The sequence below is a fragment of the Balaenoptera musculus genome, chromosome 3, assembly GCF_009873245.2.
Source record: "Balaenoptera musculus isolate JJ_BM4_2016_0621 chromosome 3, mBalMus1.pri.v3, whole genome shotgun sequence".
NCBI lineage: Eukaryota > Metazoa > Chordata > Mammalia > Artiodactyla > Balaenopteridae > Balaenoptera > Balaenoptera musculus.
In genome coordinates this window covers 34,358,583-34,375,126 of record NC_045787.1, presented here as the reverse complement: position 1 = coordinate 34,375,126, position 16,544 = coordinate 34,358,583, and the positions used below count along the sequence as shown (strand labels likewise).

The following is a 16,544-nucleotide window of genomic DNA, read 5'->3' as shown; positions in this document are numbered from 1 at the left end:
GACTGACTAATCTGCCCAGCATCACTCTGTGAGCGAGGGCTGGAGCCAGACTGAAATGTGAGATGGTTGGCCCTGAGCTCATGCCCTTAACTGCCTGCTGCCTCTACCTTTCCCTTCCCCGCTCCTCTGGGGGACTGACAGCACCATCCCTGGACTGATGACCACCACCAGGTCAGGGGTCTCCACTAATCTTGCATCTTGGCTTAGGCCTTCCCTGGGGGTTGGGTGGAAAAGAGGAGATGATAGAGTGTTTGAGCGTAAAATTTTAAAAGCAAAAAGGTACAACATGAGAGTAAACAGAGATGGAAATCGTGCCAGGTGAGGGGTAAGAAATAAACGACTCGGGTGGTGATTATGTTGAAAGGTCTTTGTTTCACTCTTCCCCTGTTATTTTACAGGAGCATCAGTAAAAATGGAAGAGAGAAGTATCACAGTCCCCCACTGAATGTAACTAATTTAACAGGGACACAGTCTATTTTCTACATAGGAACCAGTCTTTTAAAACACACATCTTTAAAAAAATTAAAAAAACCCCTATGGCTTCCCACCACAGAGAAAGTAGGCTGTGCCGTGGCCTGCAAGGCTCATCTCAGTTTGGCCCTGCTAACCCTCTGACTTCTCCCCCATCACTCTCCCTGTCTTCCTCCTTGTACCATCCAGCCTCCTGCTTTCTTCCAACCTGCCACATTGGCCTCAGGGCCTTTGCACTTGCAATTTCTTGTGTCTGGACAGTCTTTCCCCCAGATACTCACATGGCCTCTCTCACCTCATTTATGTCTCCGCTATAATGCACCACAGAGAGGCCTCCAATGACCACCTCATTTGAGATGTCACCTGAGCTCCTGACATACACACTCATGCACACTCACTTTGTTCACTCTCCCATATGCTCACGCACATTTACACATACAGACACTCATGCACAACTACACACCCCCACACTTTCACACATATTCACACGTGCATACTCACCCACCTTCATGCAGTCACACTTGTACCCACTTTTACACACTCACACACATTCTTGCACTCACAAAGTGCTCACTCATACTTTCACACACTCATCCTCAGACACTCTCAAGCACATGCATATATTTACACAGTGCTAACACTCTTTCTGGCTTTACTTTTCTTAACCATGTTACCAGCTGACATTTAATCTTTTTAATTAAAAAATTTTTTTGTCTGTCTTCCCCCACTGGAAACAAATCTCCATGAGACCAGGGACTTTATCTTTTTGTAATCACTACTGTATCTCCAGGGACTAAAACAGTACCTAACACAGAGTAAGGGCTTAATTAATATTTTTGAATAAATGAATGGGTGAATGCATTTAGGTCATCAAAATAGATTATTTCCGTTCCTACCACTGCATGTGACTCAATACGTTTTAATGAGAAAATCCGTGGAAGAGAAAAGTCAGAAAGGCATGAAGCCTGCACCTTCTGATATAGAACAGCTGTATGGATCCTGGGCTCTGTAAACCGTGATGAACCCCATCTGTCCAGTGGCATGAAAAAGTCTCTAGTTCAGGTGAACGGCACTTGGTGAATTTAGGCTTCCCGGAAGAATCTGCAGAAGAAAAAGAAAAGGCAAGGCATGATATCGGGAGGGTAACAGATGGTCCTAATGAAACACATACTTAAAGCGGTCAAGAACAACCACTTCTTCTAGAAATGCTGTTTTCCTGGGTCACAGCTGCAGAACTGCTGGTTGCCAGTTATTTCTCTGTCAGCCCCGATTCCAGGGACAAACCATTTTGTCTTTATTTCCGACATTATTTCTTGGGGCCTGTTTAAGAAACCAGAGCTAGAGAGGAGGATTTGGGCACAGGTAGTTTATTTGGAGGGTGACCCCAGGAAAGGGAAAGAGGGACGTGGGGAGGGGAAAACAGCGAACAAAGTGGATGCTCTTTGGCTCGTGCCCATAGTGGCTGACGGGGGCCCAACCTCACAGAGGTCCGTCTGAGAAGCTGTGAAGAGGGTGCCTTCCCTGTGTCCTCAACAACGATGGGAGCCCAGGGCGTTTATCCACCAACTCCCATCGGTTGAGGGCTGCCCTGGAGGTGTTAATGCCATTGAACTTCTAGGCTGCACCTGCACATGGGCTGAGGGTCCTCACCTGACTTCTGAGAAACCTGGGCAGGCACCTGAAGTGTGCCCAGCAATGTGCATGGTGGCAGCTGCCCACCATGGATGGCTGCGTTGGCACCAGGTGGGCCCCAGAGAACCACAGAGGCTTTTCTCTTTTTACAGATGTCTGATAAAAAGTCGCTAATGTTTGCATTCTTTTAAAAGATTCAGCCAGTAAACTCATTAAGTAGGTATCATTAAATAGATACCTACTTTCAACAACTTGTGCATATATATACGGTCAATTCTAATTTGGGAAGTGGAGAAAGACTCCTGTGTGTTAGGATATTAGCCAAACTCCTCTGCGTCTATGAAAACTGCAGCTATGAATGTGCAGCAGGTCTGAGGTAAAACCAATTTTTGTATATCAATTTTCATTGTTCTTCTGACTTCCATGGCCATTTTGGAGACTGTGGTCAATGTTTACGAACCCACTCAGAGTACTGAAGCACTGGAGCCCGTGTGATCTATTACAAATGAAAAAGGTGTGTGTTTCTTTAGGCAAGCATCTATTATACAGTAGAGTTCCTGGAAAAGTTCCTTTTTCTATTAGCTGAAGCACTGGAAGTATTATCTTTTGGATCCTTCCAGAAAATCAGTGCTAAATAAACCACATTTAAACAACAACTAACACGTTTTAACGCCTGCAGGGTTGAGAGGAGGATTGCACATTCGGACTGTTTTTTTGCACAGAATGTGAGAAGAGGAAATACACCAGATTTCAAATTAAGAGATTTGTGATGTAATCCCAGCTCTGATACTATTTAGCCTTGAACTTCTCAAGTCATTTGGACCTCAGTTTTCTCAATAGAGAGGCTGGAATAGATGAGATCCAAAGTACTTTACAACTTCACTTTTACAATTAAGTGACATATACAACCACTAATAACAATCTACAGAATCAAAGCATAATTTTGGCACTGGAGCCCAAACCACCAGAGAACACCAAATGCAAACACCATCCAGGTTCCTATATTCCCTGTGCAATAAGCCTGCCACATAATGGCAAGAATAATAAACCTAATCTGAAAACTTGAAACATGAAGGGAAAAAAATACTTTGCTAGCTGGGGGAAAAAAACTTAAAAAGAATTAATTTGAAACACATTTCGCTTGCTTAAACTTACTATTCTTGTTTATTCTGTTTCCTTTTAACTCCAGATATATAGAAAGACCCATATTATCCTGCATTCTAAATAAGAAATAGGAAATTCATGGTTGTGGTGCTAATGTGATGAAATACGTGCCCACAGAGGAATCCCGATGTAGGTGCAGTGCAGCAAAGCTACTTTTTTGTCTTTTTTAATGTCTGTCTTTCATTGCCTGCCTTCCTTTCCCTATCTCCTTTCTTTCTCCTTCCTTGCACCCTCCTTCTCTCCTTCCTTCCTTCTTTCTTTTATGGCTGGGTATGTGCTGCTAGGTGCTGTAGCAGACAACCTCTCAGATGGCCCCAAGGATCCCTGCCTCCTGTTATCCACAACCTTGAATATTTCCTCCCCTTGAGTAACTTGCCTCGAACCTATGGAATATGATAGCATTGAGGGGATGTCACATCTGTGATTAGGTTACAAAAGATTGTGACTTCTGTCTTGCTAGCTGACTTAGTCTCTTGCTGGTTTTGCTGAAGCAAGCTGCCGTGTTAGTGAGAACCACAGGGCAAAGAATGGGGGGTGGCCTCTGGTCCACAACCAGCAATACGTTGAGGCCCTCAGTCTAACAACCCTCCAAGAACTGAGTCCTGGGAAACAACCGTGTAAGTGAGCATGGAAGCCGATCCTTCCCCAGTTCAGACTTTGGATGAGACCACGGCCCTCGCTGGCACTTTGAGTGCAGCCTTGTGAGAGAATCTGAGGCAGAGGACCCAGCTGATGGGTTAATTTGGAGGATGGATAGGGAAAAATATTGACCATAGTAAATACCTGAATGCTGCTGATATATTGATATAATAAACAAATCCAATATATATCAGAACTTCAGAGCAGTGTTTAAGAATGACATAAACCACTTTTCTTAGCACATGGAATATGTCACAGTGAGTGTGGGAAAGTGGGTAACTTCTCTTTTGGAGGCAAGAAGAACTGTAATGCAACTGGCTGCTTCCCTCTTTCTCAGACACCTCCTGCTTCAGCTGTTACCACTGTGGCTGAAGACATTCAACCTTCCTGAAGTCCAGCTCCTTAGAGTCATGCTAAGGTTTTCCAAGTCTGAGAGGTACTGGCCTAACCTTAAAATGAGCACCTGTCTATGACATCTGAAAATCCCAGTAGAAACTTGTTTTGTGTTTCACCATGAAGGCAATAAATGGTTACCATACACTCTGAGGTCCTCTCTGATGAGCCACACACAGTCATTTCTAAACTAGAAATAATTCCTACTCTCTTGTGATGTTGTTTTAGCCTAAACCTACAGACAGAGTAGCACACTCTTAAAAACATCTCTTAAAAGAATGTTTCAGTGGACAAGAGAAACCACCTTTGGCCCTAAAGTAATTCTAAGAGAAACGAGTATTCCATTCAAGTGGTCCCACATCCTGAAGAAATGTTAGTGTGATAACACTGATCAGCATTCAAAAATCTTGACAATAACCTTGGAATTCACTTTTATTCTCTCTTTGGAGCTTTCATTTTGAAAATAAGGATTGTAGTGACATATTTACTTTGTTATCATTACTATGTTTCATACATCATGCTACATATTATTACATCATGTTGAATATTTATGTAATGTCCTTTAATACTGCTAACAGTTCTAGAAGGTGGGTACTATTTCCACTTAGAAATGGGTGAAACTGCGGTTCAGAGAAGTTAAGTGAGTTGCCTGTGTTTATATTCCTGTTGTTTGCAGAGGTGGGATTAAAACACAAATCCTTGTGATTTCGTCTAAACTCTTAGCACTAGTAAAAAATAGTAGCTTTTTTGTTAGACGATTCTCTACTGCTTCTCAAGAAATTCCCAGAAAGGAAAGATGACAGGCTCAGATGTGCTCTGAACTAAACTCTCAGAAGTCTGTAACCTGGCAAGCCCTAAGAGCAGCATTTCCTAACTGTGACTGCACGTCAGAATCAACTGAGGAGTTTTAAGAAAATACTGATGCCTTGGTCTACTCCCAGAGGCTTGACCCAATCTGTCAGGGGTGCAGCCTGGGTATTGAGATTTTTTAAACAATAGGTAGCCCAGGTTGAGAGCCACTGATGATAAAGTTATACGTAAGCACTGAAAAGTTAGCTTTCCACATTATTAGGTTCTCTGATCAGTTCTAGCAGAGCTGCAGATCAAGAGTGACCTCCTTTGAGCCAAAGGTGTAACCTCCTTTGAGCCAAATTCTGGAGGGTGTGGGAAGGATATGAATTAATTATGACCTTAAAAGAGTACAATAATTGTTCACGATGAACGCTTGGAGAACTAAGAGATATTTTAAATATGTGTGTGAAATGATACATCTAAATGCTAAACCTGCCCAAATTTCTGATGGGCTATAAACTGGTAATAAGAACTAACTAAGAATAAGTTAAACTGATATTCCTACTGAAATTATTATTTAGAAATCTTGAAGAGAGTTTTACTAAATTCAGGTTTTGAAAAGTCAATGGAATGATGTTATGTTCAAACCTATGATGACAGAGGGACGGCATCAGAGGGGCTGGGAGGCGCCGCTGGTTGCGGCACATCACCTTTGACAGTGATCGTGCCTGATTTTGTCAGCCAGATTGGCTGGGCCTTCTTTCCTGCCCAGTGGCTCTCCCCTTGGAGGAACATGATCTTCCTGGGCCGTACACAGACGTCGAACAGCTGTTACATACTGAGATAATAGTCATCTGCCTTCTTAGCCTCCGTTCTCTCACCAGTCATGCTTTTCTATCCTCAACTCATGACAAAGCAGAAACAGAAGCCAAATGAAATCACATACAAGTTCCCAATGTGTGCTTGTGGGTTTGGGGTTAGAAGAGAAGGAAGAAGAGGAGCAATTGAAGTGGGAGGGGAAGGCTGGAAGGAAAGGAGTCTTTGTGGGGAAAGGACAACCTTCTTCCGAGAGCTCCAGGTTGTGCAGGGGAAGGCACTCAGTAGCCATTTGCCCTTAAATGTACAACCTCCACTGCAGCCCGTCGTGTGGATCAACCGCTGTCAACAGTCCTGGCCAGTTGTTATCACCCCTGAACAGAGAGGCTGGGGGACTTAACACCTGGTGAAGAGACAACCTTGCCCTCTGACCAAAGTCTAACTGAACACAACCAGTTGAGAATTTCCTTTAGAGTTGGGCAGCATAGACAAACAGTAAGGAAAGGAAAGAAAACAAAACAATCGTCCTTAATATGATTAAGAATTAAAACTTGCCAAGACATACTAAAGAAAACAATTTTATAGAATAGATAAATGAACTTCATAAATAAATAAATGGAATGGGCCAAGTGGTGGAACTGTATTTCTAAAATGCTACCTTTTATAGTTTTGTAAAGCCTAAATATTTCCTGGGGCTTCCTAGGGACCAGGTTCTGGACTGAGGGGCACTGCGTTTTGCACAGTGCTTGTAAACACTTAGGTGGAGGGGAAAGAACCCCTTGCCCAGCTTCCTTATGAAGAGTCCTCCCTTATGAAGCTCTGCTTTGAGGCCACGCATCCTTCTCCTAAGTACACTTGTCATTTCCAAAGCACTTTTCTATTTGAAGAGCTTCAGGAATTCAGTGATTCCTTTACCTGAGAGCATCTTACACCCCCTTTCACCAAAGGTCTTGTCCTTGATGGATGCTGGCCTGTCAAAATATGGTAAAAGAAATCTGTAAACTTCCTAGTTGATCACTCTTGTCAAAAGTAACTGCCTTATAGATAATATAGTGTCAAAGAACACATCTTTTAAAAGTCTGGTAGGCTATTTTTTTTAAGCTATGGAATTGCCAAGTGGTTATGAAACTGCAACTACTTAGTTCATAAAACTATTGGCAAAAAAAGCTTTAATGTTGGAAATTGGCAAAGAATTTAATAAGTATTTTGTATTGGACAATACTGAATATAAGGAATTCACCCTCACAGTTGATTTCCTTTATGGTTCTCTGCGGAATTGAAGAAGGCACAGCTGTAAAATCTTCTGCTTAGGCACTTAATGGCTTAGAGTTGGGAACAGGAATTCACAAGATCTCCCCTGAACTACTCAGTTCTTTCTTTTTTATTATTTTAAATTAAACTCTAGTATGCTTTAAACATGGATTCTTGGTGCATTTAAAACATTGTAAGGTTGACTAAAATAAAGGCTTAGTAAACATGTCCAGTTACTTTAAGATGAATGTCAAATCAAGTGAACTCTGCAGTGTCTTGGAAAAGTATTTGCAGCACATGTGGTCTGGCAGGGAACTTAACTGGATGCAGCCTCTATGGACAGCTCATCTGCATGGCAACGTCAGGAAATGTTGTGCATAGAGCTGTGTATGCAGTTCTATTAGCATTTAAGCATTTATCTTTTCACCAAAACTTGTTTTGTTGTTTTAGTTAAGTTTTCACGGAACATTTTCATTATAAAATGTATTTACTTCTCTTCTTAAATAGCTGCAGCCGAACACAATTAATCCTAGTTTTGAACATTCAGGGGGCATTAATCACTCATCTTTCCTTTCTTCTCCACAGCATTTATCTGGTGCATTTAGCTTACTTAGTGCTTTCACATTATTTCACTGAATTCTCTTGGACAGAATGATCATATACTTTCCTATCTGATCTAAGATTTTTCTCTCTTCTCCCATCAATTCTCTTAAAACTGTTGTGACTTACTAATAGGGCTTCTTGGGTGGAAGGGTGTGGGCACTATTTTCCTTTGTGTTCTTTTCTCTGGCTAGAGGGGGGATGTACCAAGGCAGTGCCAGCAGCCCTGAGTTCCAACAGGGTAGCCTGCTGGAAGACGGAAACAGGAGCATGACCTCAAAGACACGTACTCACTGCCCTGCAGGATAACTGACTCAGGAAACAGAACTGCCATAGTTTCATTATTCAAGAAAAAAGTATTCTGTATATCATGGTTTTGAGATGTCAAAGAAACAATTAGCATTAAATTTAGTAAGATTTATTTTCTGTTTGGTTAAGGTAAGGGACATCCTAGATAATAATCAAATAACTAAAATATAAAGCAAGAAGATGTGGAATAATTGGAGCCTCCAGTAGGAATGTAAACTGATACAGCCACTGTAGAAAAACAGTTTAATCATTCCTCAAAAGTTAAACACAGAGTTACCACATGACCCAGCAATTCTGGTCCTAGGTAGGTACCCAAGAGAATTGAAACCATAGGCTCACATAAAAACTTGTACAAGTATATTCAGAGCTTCGTTATTCATAATAATAAAAAAGTAGAAACAACCCAAGTGTTCATCACCTGATGAGAGGATAATACACAAAATGTAGTATAATCATGTAATAGAATATTCGTCAGCCATAAAAAGAAATAAAATATTGATACATGCTACAACCTTGAAAACATTTTATTAAGTGAAAAAAGCCAGACACAAAAGGCCACATATTATATTATTCCATTTGAATAGAACTTCCAGAATTGACAAATCCATTAAGATAGAAAGTAGATTAGTAGTTGCTAGGGAATGAGGGGGAGGGAAATTGGGAGTCACTAGTAATGGGTATAGGGTGTTATGTAAAAGTGACGGAAATGTTCTTGAATTAGGTAGTGGTGATGGTTGCACAACATTGTGAATACACTAAAAGCTATTTTAAAATGGTTAAAATGGCAAATTTTATATTATGTGAATTTCATCTCAGTAAGAACATGATCTAAAATGTATAAAGCAAGAAATTATACTTAACACTAAAATTTATACATATAATTTAATTTTTATTTCTTCTTATCCTCTATTGGACAGTCACTTTTTCAACTTAAGAATCCCTCTCATTAATTTAGGCACACCACTGTCATAAAATAGGGAATTGTAACTCACTGCCCAAAAGACACTACTGGCTCCCTCGATCATATGAAAATGTCCTAAATGAAACTTAACCGAAGCACTTGTGAATGATGTTGTCAGGTTCTTTTCAATGAGATGATCCAAATTCCTGAAAATCAGTAGCTGGCAGAGGAGCTATAGACAAAATTAACACATCATATGCTGGAATCTCCTGGGGAATTAGAAAAAAATACCAATGCCTGAGTTCTAGCCTTTGAGATTCTACTTTCATTGGTAATTTATGGAATCACCAATTTAGTTACCTGGGCATGGGATTTTTCAAAGTTCCCCAGTGGTTTTGAAGTATAGCAGAATTCAAGAACCACTGACTTATATCATCTTTTCCCCTCTGAGCCCAGAAGGCATCCTGCTTGTTCCCACCACTGGAGCCTCTTGTTTGGGTCTCCCATGCAAGTTCTTCGCCAGGAACGGGAGGAAAAAGTACATGTGGGAATATTCTCATCCAAGCCTAAAAGTATAGCCATGCTTTGCCAAAGTCAAATCTCTGTTATGAAAAACATGAACCTCCTAAAGTCTCAGGGGAGCCTTCTATCGCCAGAAGAAACCAACTGATGAATGAGCCTTTATTTTCCTTGTCTTGTAATTTTGTCGAGGCCATTTATTTCTCACTGATGATGATATAGTCTTCTATGTAATTTCATTTCTAAGATTTGGAGTTTCAAATGCCATAAAACAGGGTCTTTTGTAATGAGCACACCAAAGCTTCTTAGTTTTAGATTCACAGGCACATTCAGCATGCATTCATTCATTTGTTCATTTATTCAACAAACGATCATATTTGTTTATTTATTTATTTATTTATTTATTTATTTTTGGCTGCCTTGCGTCTTCGTTGCTGCACGCGGACTTTCTTTTTAGTTGCAGCGAGCGGGGGGATAACTCTTTGTTGCAGTGCGCAGGCCCCTCATTAAGGTGGCTTCTCTTGTTGCGGAGCAGGGGTTCTAGGCACGTGGGCTTCAGTAGTTGTGGCACGCCAGCTTGGTAGTTGTGGCATGCCAGCTCGGGAGTTGTGGCTCGCGGGCTCTCGAGCACCAGCTCAGTAGTTGTGGCGCACCGGCTTAGTTGCTCCGTGGCATGTGGGATCTTCCGGACCAGGGCTCGAACCCGTGTCCCCTGCATTGGCAGGCGGATTCTTAACCACTGTGCCACCAGGGAAGCCCAACAAACAATCATTGAACACCTGTTTGTGTGCCAGGCTTCAGCTTAACATCATCACTTGCTGAAACAGTATATTCGGTCCAAGGATGATGCCATAGCAGACAGACTATTTTATATAAAGAGGCTGGGCCAGCTCCCTGAGACAGAATCAGCCTGGTCATTCTTTCCTAATAACTTTTACTCTGTGTACATTTTCTTGCTTGGTGAAATTACTCTCTCCCTGAAAGAGAATCAGTCTGGTCATTCTTTCCTAATAACTTTTGCTCTGTGTACATTTTCTTGCTTGGTGAAATTACTCCCACCACATGTTTGAATTCTTAAGTGTATATTCAGATTTTTAAAATGTTTCATGTATATATTTCTATTTTCATTAAAGAATGACCAATATGACACATGCAAAGATAAAAATGGTATACGTAGCCATGGCTTCCAAAATGCAATGAGAGAACATTTTCCTATATGTACTTATACATGTTTCTCAGGAACACAGCTTGTCATTCTTGTGTGTGTGTGTATTAATTTTTAAAGGTATTTACTGCTGCAGTAAGGCAGCTGTGTCATACTTCATTCTTCTAAACCAAGGATTCTTAACCAGGGATGAGTTTCCTTCCCAGCAGCTGTTTGCTGGAGACATATTTGATTGTCATGGCTGGGGGAGGGATGACACGGGCACGTAGCGGGTAGAGGCCAGAGATGCTGTGAAACATCCTACAATGCACAGGACAGTCCCCACAGCAAAGAATTATCTGGTCTAAGATGTGAATAATGTCCTCTTCCAAAGAGAGAATTAAAACCATTAAATTACAAAGTAGTTCTCCCAAATTCAAACATGTAGCCAGAATGAAAAAAGCTAACACAAAAATTGAAATCGGGCTTCCCTGGTGGCACAGTGGTTGAGAATCTGCCTGCCAATGCAGGGGACACGGGTTCGAGCCCTGGTCTGGGAGGATCCCACATGCCGCGGAGCAACTGGGCCCGTGAGCCACAACTACTGAGCCTGTGCGTCTGGAGCCTGTGCTCCGCAGCAAGAGAGGCCGCGATAGTGAGAGGCCTGCGCACCGCGATGAAGAGTGGCCCCCGCTCGCCGCAACTAGAGAGAGCCCTCGCACAGAAACGAAGACCCAACACAGCTAAAAATAAATAAGTGAATTTATAAAAAAAAAAAATTGAAATCTCTAATCTCCTCTACCACCTTGCTCATCTGAACTTTTTTTTTCTGCTCAACAAAGAAAAACATCTTGCATTTTTAAGTCCTTTGGGATTTTTAAGAGACTTTCACATAGATATTCCATTAATCAAGAAGCATTTATGCAGCACCTACTATGTGTAAGGCACTCTTTCAGGTGTTGTGGGAATTATAAAAATAACATGACACATGGATTCTGCCTTTGAAGAACTGTAAGTAGTACAGGAAATGATACTTGTGCACATGAGAAGTAGCTAACAATAAAAGGGAGCTCAAATAAAGATAATACTTGCTTTAGGAAATCAAAGAAAGTTGTGATTACTAAGAGCTGAGGGTGGAGAGAGAGGAAGGCTTCAAAGAGGAGTGAGGAGAGAGTGATTAACTTATCCTAGTTTGCTGAGATGGAAAAAGGCTGATGATAGTCACCAACCAAATGCCACTAGGGACACATCCGTACACAAAGTTAGGTTTATTTACCCTCCTACGTGCTGAATCAGAATCTACATTCTAACAAGTTCCCAGGTTATCCGTAGGCACATTAAAGATTGAGAAGCATTGACTTAAGGCACCTGACTGCCAGCTAAGGGCTCTTTCAAACTGGACCAGTGGTTCTCAGCTCTGGCTGCACATTAGAATCACCTGGGGATCTTTTTTTTTTTATTTTAATTTATTTATTTTTGGGTGTGTTGGGTCTTCGTTTCTGTGCGAGGGCTTTCTCTAGTTGCGGCAAGCGGGGGCCACTCTTCATCGCGGTGCGCGGGCCTCTCACTGTCGTGGCCTCTCTTGTTGCGGAGCACAGGCTCCAGACGCGCAGGCTCAGTAATTGTGGCTCACGGGCCCAGTTGCTCCGCGGCATGTGGGATCTTCCCAGACCAGGGCTCGAACCCGTGTCCCCTGCATTGGCAGGCAGATTCCCAACCACTGCGCCACCAGGGAAGCCCCACCTAGGGATCTTTAACAAACTACATTCCAGAGATCTAATTTAATTAGATTAGGTGATGCCTATACAGTGTTATGTCAATTATATCTTTAAAAAAAATAATCACTACTCTCAGTGTATGGAGTGAAAAAAAAAAAAAAGACTGGGATGAGGCCTGGGCATTGGTATTTTTTTAAATGCCCCAGGTGCTAATGGCAACCAGGGTTGATAACTACTGAATCAGAACAATGAGCTTCTATGTTAGATTAGTATAATAAATTCCTTAGGCAAATGTATTGAAAGGCCCCTCAAATGCCGAGTTCTGTGAAAAACAAACCAAACGAGGGTTAGCAAGGCAAAGCAGCATGCGTTGAATCTCCGAGGGGAACTAGATCAACCCCCAAATAATGAGGATGTTGAGTGGGTCTATGCTGGCTCTCAGCGGTGGCAGTGCGGTAGACAGCACAAGCCCCTCTGGGGGTGGTCTTCCTGGGGTCTCCCAAGAAGGTCCAGCCGTAAATTCCACTGTGTAGAGCAGAAACATATGCTTGCAGCTGTGTTTCAGGGGTTCTAAAGTTGCAGTTTTAAGCATATATGGCATTGAGAGTGCAGCTGCCTTAATTGTGGGAGTCATGGAAGTTAGTGTTAGATTCTGTGCCATAGATCCTGGGAGCAGAGCCAGCTCCAGGCTCCAGGATGGCCTGTGTCAGTCCACACAGTACAACAGCCATGGCTGCCTTTGTGGGAAACCACAACTTCTCAGCAGAACACATCATATGAAGCCCTGGCATTGCTCCTGTAGCGAATTTCCTAAGCTCTCATAGTTCTTCATTTATTCACTCTTTCTGGACTCTTTGTTGGAGAGATCTGTGGTTTTTTAGAGAGATGCTTTTCAAACTTTAATACGTATAGACATCACCTGGCAATCTTGTTAAAATGTAGATTCAGTTGGCAGGGCCTGAGATTTTGCACTTTTGACAAGTTCCCACGTGCTACTAATGCTGCTTCTGGTGACCACATTCTGAGGGGCAAGAATTTAGATGTGTTGTCCAATACGGTAGCCGCTAGCGTCACGTGGATATTGAGCACTTGAAGTGGGGTACTGCAACCAAGAAATCTAGTTTTAAATTTTATTCAATTTTGGGGCTTCCCTGGTGGCGCAGTGGTTGGGAGTCTGCCTGCTAATGCAGGGGACACGGGTTCGAGCCCTGGTCTAGGAAGATCCCACATGCCGCGGAGCAACTAGGCCCGTGAGCCACAACTACTGAGCCTGCGCGTCTGGAGCTTGTGCTCCGCAACAAGAGAGGCCGCGATAGTGAGAGGCCCGCGCACCGCGATGAAGAGTGGTCCCCGCTTGCCGCAACTAGAGGAAGCCCTCGCAAAGAAACGAAGACCCAACACAGCCAAAATAAATAAATAAATAATAATTAAAAATGAATAATACACAAAATTGAAAAAAAAATTTTATTCAATTTTAATTAATTTAAATTTAAAAGTAAAAGCAAAAAAATTTTTCCTTAAATATAACTTTGTTTCAGTAGGACTACATTTCATTTCTCTGAAACTTTAGCATCCCAAGTGTGCTGTAAATGTAAAATACACACTGGATTTTGAAGATTATGAAAAAATAATGGAAAATATCACAATACCATTTTTATTAGATTGATTACGTGTTGAAATTATAATATTTTGAATATATTGGGCTAAATAAGATATAGTATAAAAATTTTTACCTGTTTCTTTACTCTTTTAATATGGTTAATAGAAAATTTAAATTTCCTATGTAGCTGTCATATTTCTATTTGACAGTACTTGTTTAGATGGTAGAACTGATTTCAAAGGAAAAATATATTTAGTTAAAAAGGAAGAATTTGGAAAATGTATTGTATCAGGCTTAAACATGGAAGACCTAAAAAAAGTTACTAAATTGTATAAATCGAGGTATAGTGGTAACCCCCATTTCAATGAAACCATTCTCTCTGGTGCACCGTCCTGAGAAAGCTAGGAGTTTTCACCTAGTTCATGGACACTCAAGGGCCCCTCAGTAGGAGACCCAATCTACCCTTCCTGAGCAGAGCCCCTTAATCTATATAAAAGTTTCTCTCCTACCTTATTTCCTCTAAAACACACACATCCCTGTTTCCAGTCTTAGACCCTTGGTGGATAGGGGCAGTAGGGAGCAGTAGAAAGAGCACGGGCTTGAAGGCCAGCTGGATTTAGGTTTGAATCTCAGATGTGCAACTTGCTAGAAATATTATATAAAGTTTCTAAGCCCCAGTTTTCCCATGTGTAAAATGAAAGCAAAGTACCTGCACAGTTGCTGAAAATTAAATCAGAATATTTACATAAAGTACCTGGCACAGGATTGATTTTCAACAAAGAACCAGCACCATTATTACAGAGAACAGACTCACCAAATTTAAAATTGCATACGAGGCCCTCATTGTTTTTATTCATGTGGATTAGTAGATCCTTACTCCTTCATCTGTTGAGTTCCAAGGATATTTTTGAAATATAACAGGGCTTTATACACTGTAATGATTCAGCCTAAAATTATGGCGCACAATGAGAATCTGAAACACCGAAATGGGTCACATAGAAAGATATTTAGGACTAGGCAAATCTATGCAGAATCCACCAAAGTGGAAGCTACCTTCTTATTCATGCATCCAGGCAGTCTCAAACGCAAACCAAATTTATGTCAGAAGTAGTGGGCTCTCTAGGGTCTACGGCAGGGTTTCTCAGCCTCAGCACTGTTGATATTCTGGACCAGCTACTTCTCTGTTGAGGGGGTTATCCTGTGCAGGATATTTAGCAACCCCGGGTGGGATGCGTAGCACCGCTGTTAGTCTCCGCCCACTAGATGCCAGCAGCGCTCCCCTCTCCCTCAGCTGTGACTACCAAAATGTCCCTAGCTATTGCCAAGTGTCCCCTGGGGGAGAGAATCACCCCTGGTAAGAACCGCTGCTCTGTGGGAATGTACCACTCATTTTAGTACCTCAGTTACAAACACCCTGATCATATTGAAATTGCGTACTTACATTTAAATTGAATAATTTTTATTGTATATAAGTAAAAGCATTTTACTTAATGCATAAAAGTTCTTTCTGACTACCATTAATTGAGCTCCTACTATGTGCTAAGTTCTTGCCCTATGTTTCTCGTCTCATCTTGACAATTCTTCTGTGAGGAATGTTGTATGAGAGTATGATAACCTTCATATTATAGATGAGGAAGCTTAACTTCAGAAAAGGTAAATCATTTTCAGCCAAAGAAAACAAACCAGTGAGTAGCAAAGCTGGGGTCTGAATCCAGATTTTTCTCATTGCAAAACGGTTTTCCTCATATGCTGCACTGTCTCTTTCAGTTTTATTTGGGTTTTCTCTTTACGGTGAGGTTGCTTTTTTGGCATTAGGCTTAGAGATTTATCAGCTTCTATGAGCTGTTAGATAGCTTGTAGAGACTACAGCTTAGAGATTAACTGTCCTGTACTTGGTTTGAGAAGGCCTTGTACTTCACCCTTTACCCTCATTTATATAAAGCAAATAGGAAAAGCATCCTTATAATCAGAACCATATGTATCCCTGAACAGCAGTGCCAGATCCCCTCATGGAAATGAGAAACTAATGATAGTCCCTGCCTCTGTGAAGTTTTCAGTCTGGTTGGGGAAATAAGATTTACACATATGAAATGGTCAGAAAATAAAACATTTTAGGATATACTGTAGTAGCTATAATGAACTGCATAAAGAAAAGTAAGACCGTTATGAGTTACAATAGACCTAGAATCCTTCATAGAAAAGTTCTGATGGGAAAGGAGAGAGAAAAAATGGGGGTACAGTTTAGGAAGTTGATCATTTATAACAAGTATTATACTTCTAAAGTTGTCATTGTGAGATAAGAGAGGAGGTTAGATGCATATAGGGAAGTATCTGCTTATCCACTGGTGGATAACATTCCATTGGGCAACTCTCGAAAATAAAGGGCATACAATCATGGTCCATATTTGCTTCCTTCTCTCTTCCAAGTCAAGATTTCCACTCACTTCTAACCATAACCCAAAAGATAGATAAACATATAGAAGAATTAGAGAAGCAGCATTTATTTCAGACATAAAAGAATTCTGGGAACATGACTTTGGCAATTCCAAATAGAAGATAGTTTACAGGCAGTCACATACTCTTAGAACTGGAAGA

The 16,544-nt window shown here is 41.3% G+C and overlaps 1 protein-coding gene across 4 annotated transcripts in view; it reads right to left on the bottom strand.

The window, feature by feature from the left end:
* Nucleotides 1–16,544, bottom strand: part of GHR (growth hormone receptor) — a 277,695-nt gene that overhangs the window by 33,219 nt on the left and 227,932 nt on the right. For all 4 annotated transcript variants that reach the window (XM_036849228.1, XM_036849230.1, XM_036849229.1 and 1 more), the window contains one exon: nt 1,443–1,572. In XM_036849228.1, coding sequence (XP_036705123.1) covers nt 1,443–1,572 — 130 coding nt within the window. The remainder of the gene's footprint in view (nt 1–1,442; nt 1,573–16,544) is intronic.